At 34.2% G+C, this 5,433-nt stretch overlaps 1 protein-coding gene across 1 annotated transcript in view; it reads right to left on the bottom strand.

Annotated features, from left to right (window-relative positions):
- Positions 1-4,498: 4,498 nt before the first annotated feature.
- Positions 4,499-5,433, bottom strand: part of LOC111505844 (uncharacterized) — a 101,789-nt gene continuing 100,854 nt past the window's right edge. The window contains exon 20 of the mRNA XM_074180799.1: positions 4,499-4,847. Within this exon, the coding sequence (XP_074036900.1) occupies positions 4,713-4,847 (135 nt within the window). The 3' untranslated portion in view covers positions 4,499-4,712. The remainder of the gene's footprint in view (positions 4,848-5,433) is intronic.

Raw genomic sequence — 5,433 nt, 5'->3', positions numbered from 1 at the left:
TACGTAATGACATTTATTCTACTTCGATAATAGAATATGAAACGATTGTTTCATTTCATCTGTTAGATGATTATAAATTTTGATTCCTGATGCAGATGTGATTATATTTATAGTTTGGAAAAGTTAATTTCTGAATCTTTTTTAAAGACAAAACACAAGCACTACAGGAAAATCCTTAAGGCGCTCTAAGAGAGGTGCCTGTGCGAAAGTGGAGATTTACATTGGGTTTGAATCGCTGGAGATTAAATCCATTTGGAAAACGTTCCCAGGAAGTTTATTCCACATAAACGCAGATCTCCAAATGAGAGAGTTTTTGAACAGTGAAATTCGAGGTGTACTAAGTTGAACCTCAAAACGATGAGCAGCCACAGTCCGTCACGTGTTTCTGATATGTATCTCTCTTGGTGGAATTAAATGTGCCAAGTCACTTGAACACTTCCCGTGAAAGTATCTAAAGAAGAGAGACAAATCTCCAACCATTCTTCAATGTTCCAGATTCCTGACTATCATGGTTGCAAGTGATGTTCGCGTCTTCAATCAGGCGGATGGATCTTTTCTGGATGGAATCCAGCAGCTTCCGGATATGCTTAGGGGCGCAGCTCCATACACGAGAACAATAATCCAAAGAAGGTCTGATCTGAGCTTTATAAATCATCAAAAGTTTCTGAGGTGTGTACAGTTTTCTGCTTCGGAACAGTGTTCTAAGCTTTTGAGAAGCGGTTTTTGCAATTCCAGCGACATGATTGTGCCAAGACATATAGGTGTCCATTCTAACCCCCAACAAACTTATCGAAGCAGAAGGTGGAATTGTCTGACCTGACATTATTATATCTGGTTTGGGGCATTTATCTTTTTGAAGAAAACCGTTGCCTGGGTTTTTGTGGCATTGAATTGGACCTGGTTACTTCCATCCCAATTCTAAATTACTTCTAGATCCTCATTAAGATATGCAACCTTCTGCTGCCGGTGAAGATGCGCATCCGCCGCAGATGTCCTGGAATCCTAATGGAATGACGAAACAAGTGTGCTGTCGTCGGAAAAGCAATATATTGGATTATTGTTTTTTATCCTAATAAGTCGTTGATATTCAATGGAAAGAGGGTTGGAGACGATAGAGGAATACCAGCGTTGATGGTAAAAGTATTCAAGAAATATACATCGACGGCCACTTGCAGGGATTGTTCTTTCAGAAAGTGGAGAGCCATATGCAAAAATGATCCGACAAGCCATAGCATCGAAATTTGGCCAGCAAACCCTAATGACACACATGGTCAAAGGTTTTAGAAATATTAGCGCGACAGGTCTTGACTCTTCATATTTTTCAATTGCTTTATTCCAAATATGGGTGACATACGATAGAAAGTCGCCTGTTCATCTTTGTTTTCGAAAGCAATATTAATGATGGCTCCAGATGTTGAAACCTACCAAATATTCAAGGATGTGGTGGTTTATGGTTTTCTCCATAATTTTTTATATCACTGTTAGCAAAGCGACTGGTCTATAGTTATTTAAAAGATTTTTCTTGCCCTTTTTGGTAATAGGCTGAACGCAAGCAATCTTCCATCAAGAGGGAAAAACCTCTTGTAAGGCAGGTTGGAAAGTCTGCAAAACACTGGTGCGAGTTCATTTGCGCACTTTTTATGATGGACCAGACCCTTTGTTGATATTGAGCAGTTTCAGTATTCGCCTGACTGGATGTTGTTGAAAAATAATTTCCGGCATTGTGGATTCTAGTGTGAGAATAGTGGGTGGTGTCTTTCCCAGAAAATCGACCTTTCTACGAGTTTGTAGGTCATTTCTGTTATTATGTGTTAATAATGATATGTTGTGAATGTGCACATTACTGAGTGTAAGTATATTATGTACAAATGAGTAATTCCTGGAAGACATGCTGTAACTGAGACCAAACAATGTACGAAAAGTTCGTTTCTGAATTGTGAATGTCATAAGCACATGGGTTGACAAGCCCCAGAACTCAATGTCATACTGTAGCAAACTGTGGAAGTAGGCATAATTCACTGATATGGTTGCTCCCACATTAATGTGGGCTTGTTTGATTTTTATTAATTACGAGCTCTACTTCCGATGCGTCACGGTAAAGTTTGAAAAGTAATTCTAACACATATGGGTTAGAATGTATCAATCACATCCACACACACCACAAAGAAAGTTCATATTCATATTATGTAGATATTCGTTATTACTTTCATGACTTGGATAGTACTTTGTTGGATTCACAATGTTGATAAAGAGCTGTTGAAATTCCTCTGCTTCTTTATTTTACTGCCATCTTTACTTAAATGAATACTTTTATTTTTGAAAGATCTTTTTCTTGAGAAATGATTGATTAATACCTATGTATTGCTGAAATACAAAACTTTTGGTTCTGAACACAACCATTGGTAATGCAAAAGCTTTGTATTTTATATTGTTTGTTTATATTGATGTATGTAGGCAAATATTTTTGCGTTAATCGTACTTTTGCTGAGTTGCAATAAGAAGCGTTCATTTTTACATGAGCTTTTTATGCTATTTGTAATCCAACCTTCAAAAGAATTTTTATCGCCAATATTTATTTTTTCAATGGGAAAAGCCTTTTTGAAGCACGAGCTGAATTCCCTGTAGAAAATTTCATATGCTTGTTCGTTCTCAGTTATGGTGTTCATGTGGTTCTAGTCGTAATTTATGAAAATGTTTAAAATTTGGCTTCACTGTATATTCGTATCATCTTATGGGTTGGTTAATAATTAGATTATCACATGGCAAATGAACAAATGGAGCTTTATTATCAGAAATTAATTGGTTTGCTCAACCAAAAAATGCACGTTGATTTGGTAGAAAAAAATTTGAAAATTTCAAGCTAACGACAAATAGTTACTGGAGGAAAAAGTGGTTGCTTGGGAAGGCTACGAATAACGAGTCCATTCGAGTCCCTTTTTCCCCCAAGGTTGGTACAACTATAACGGATAGAAAGATTCCTTCCTGAAGCGCTTTCATACTGTAAATGCTTGAGGAAGATATTGTATAAAGAAACACATGTTGCGGTTTTGTAAACTGTCTAGTGGAAATCTCACAATAGTGTTATTTAAATACACTGCAGACATAAGGATTGAGGAAATTGTGTATATTTGGTTGCATAATAATTAGAAAACAATATATTACTATTGGCAAAACAATTGGTTTTCCTGATAATTTTAAACATGCCAAACCTCAGGAATTTATTATTAGCACTATTCATTTAAGTATATAAATTTCTTATGAAATTTAGATTTGTATGGAAAAATAAATGATATTTCCTAGTGACATGATGGTTATCAAAACATGTTTAATCGAAAACATTTCCAAAAACTGTTTAGTTTGTTATTGCAGCTTTCAAGTAGTTGCAGAAATATACTGAAGGAAGTATTTCAAAAGATGTAGTATTTTCTTTTGAGCCACTCACGATTTGGATTTTTCAATACAGACCTGTATGTTTCATTACACTATTGAACTTTCAGGGACATGTTTAATGGTGATATCAAACATCTATCAAAATTTTTAGTTGTTTCGATAATTGAAAACCTGAGTCCCAACACAACGCATTTGTGATTCAACGTCAGACAGCGCTGTTTCCACCCGCCACTGGTCTAATCAGTGGTGCTAGGCTGAACCACTAATGCGTTTCTAGACTCAACTGTCCTTGAAGGACAATCATGAGCAAGTAAGGTCGACAAGATTCGTCCTCTGTTTTTTACTACAGTTCTCACTTCAAGGCAACTGGTTAAAGCTCAGATACAACATATTTATGATTCACCACCAGACAGAACTGTTTCGATCCGTCATAGGTCTCATCAGTGGTGCTATGCTGAAGCCTTGTTTATCGATTTTAAAGGACTGACTTCTCTGTCGATCCCATAAGGGGAGATGTCATCGACCTTACCTGTTTCAATAATATTCAGTCATCAGTAAAGACAGTATATTTTCAAACTGAAAAATAAAAACTTGCTTTATTGAAAGCCAAGAAAAAAATCATAATTTTTTAATCAAACTTAATTCTTATAATAGGCGCGCCCTGCATCCCTTAGAGCTAGGTGCCTTACATCATTCACCATGTGATAGGGCCAGCAGTGTATGTACCCACTGATCAACTCAAAACGTGTGACATAATACAACTCTTCTAAAATGTTGCTTATATTTACTAATAAATGATAGATATATCAGTATTTCCAGTAGTAAAAATAAAATCCAACATTACCTCAACATTTCATAGTGTAACACAGTAACATAACTTGTTTCATCATATCACCTTTATGTTACAAGCTCTGTAGTTTACAAAATGAGTTCCTCAATATTTCCTCAGCGATTTGGATTTTATTCACTTTTGGGGTTGAAGTATGAATTTTGTTAATTGAAACACACTAGATGAATGTTATGTACCAGAAATTGCTATGTCATACGTTCTGAAGAATATGAATTTTTCCATGAAATAGCACAAACAGTAATTTAATGAAACTTCAAGTTATTCATTACAATTTAATTTCATAAATAACTTATAGAGATATTGCCATATAGGTAAAATCTGTACAAAAAATTGCAGTCTAGCAAGTCTTATATTAATAAAAAAATCACAAATATGCTCTGACCAAATGGCATAAGTATATACTAACTATAAGGTAATAATACTTAGGTACTACTTTTTTACAATGTGATACAATTATGTGCTAGCTTATTTGTTATAATTTCTTTGTGTTCAAATCTGATTTTAAGGAACTTTCCTTGTCATTTGGCAGCTCAATATATATTGGACGATTATCTGTAGATATGAATCCACTTTCTTCAACAATTTTCTGGTCATTCATATGGTTCATCTGTAAAAAAATACACATCATTAAATAACTTGACAGTTAATCTTTTTGTACTGCTAATGAAAATTTCGATCTGAAATGTAGTTCTCAGAAATTTTTGCCATCAACATTGAAATGAATGAATATATTTTTCCCTTCCTTGTGTAAAATTGGTCACTTTATTGAATGATGCCCTTGGTAATAAAGAAACCCGAATTATTTTTTCTTAAGTGCAAGAATATGAGAATTATTGCATTTTGTATACAGGGTATATGGGTTCTTTTAACTGTGAAAAAAAAAGAACAATATTGTTTAATTTCACACAAAATATATATATATATATATTAATTAATACCCACCCCTTAGAAACAGTCCCAGTTTTATTTGAACAGAGTTCATTACTTTTCATTTTAACCCAACTGTTTTTGTGTAGTAAATATTTGAATTTTTTTGCTACTACGAAGTGAAGTTCAGTACACAATACTAGTATGTCCATTCTTTGATCTATTACTTGTAATAGATCAAAGAATGGATTCAAGTTTATGAAAATAGAAAACTACAATGAAATAAAAAAGGATATATTTTAAAAATTTGGCCTGTATACAAACTA

This window comes from Leptinotarsa decemlineata, unplaced genomic scaffold (genome assembly GCF_025532065.1).
Source record: "Leptinotarsa decemlineata unplaced genomic scaffold, Ldec_3_MD MMD2_tig00026299_RagTag_RagTag, whole genome shotgun sequence".
NCBI lineage: Eukaryota > Metazoa > Arthropoda > Insecta > Coleoptera > Chrysomelidae > Leptinotarsa > Leptinotarsa decemlineata.
Note: the sequence above shows the minus strand (reverse complement) of the source record. Positions and strands in the feature narration are given on the sequence as shown.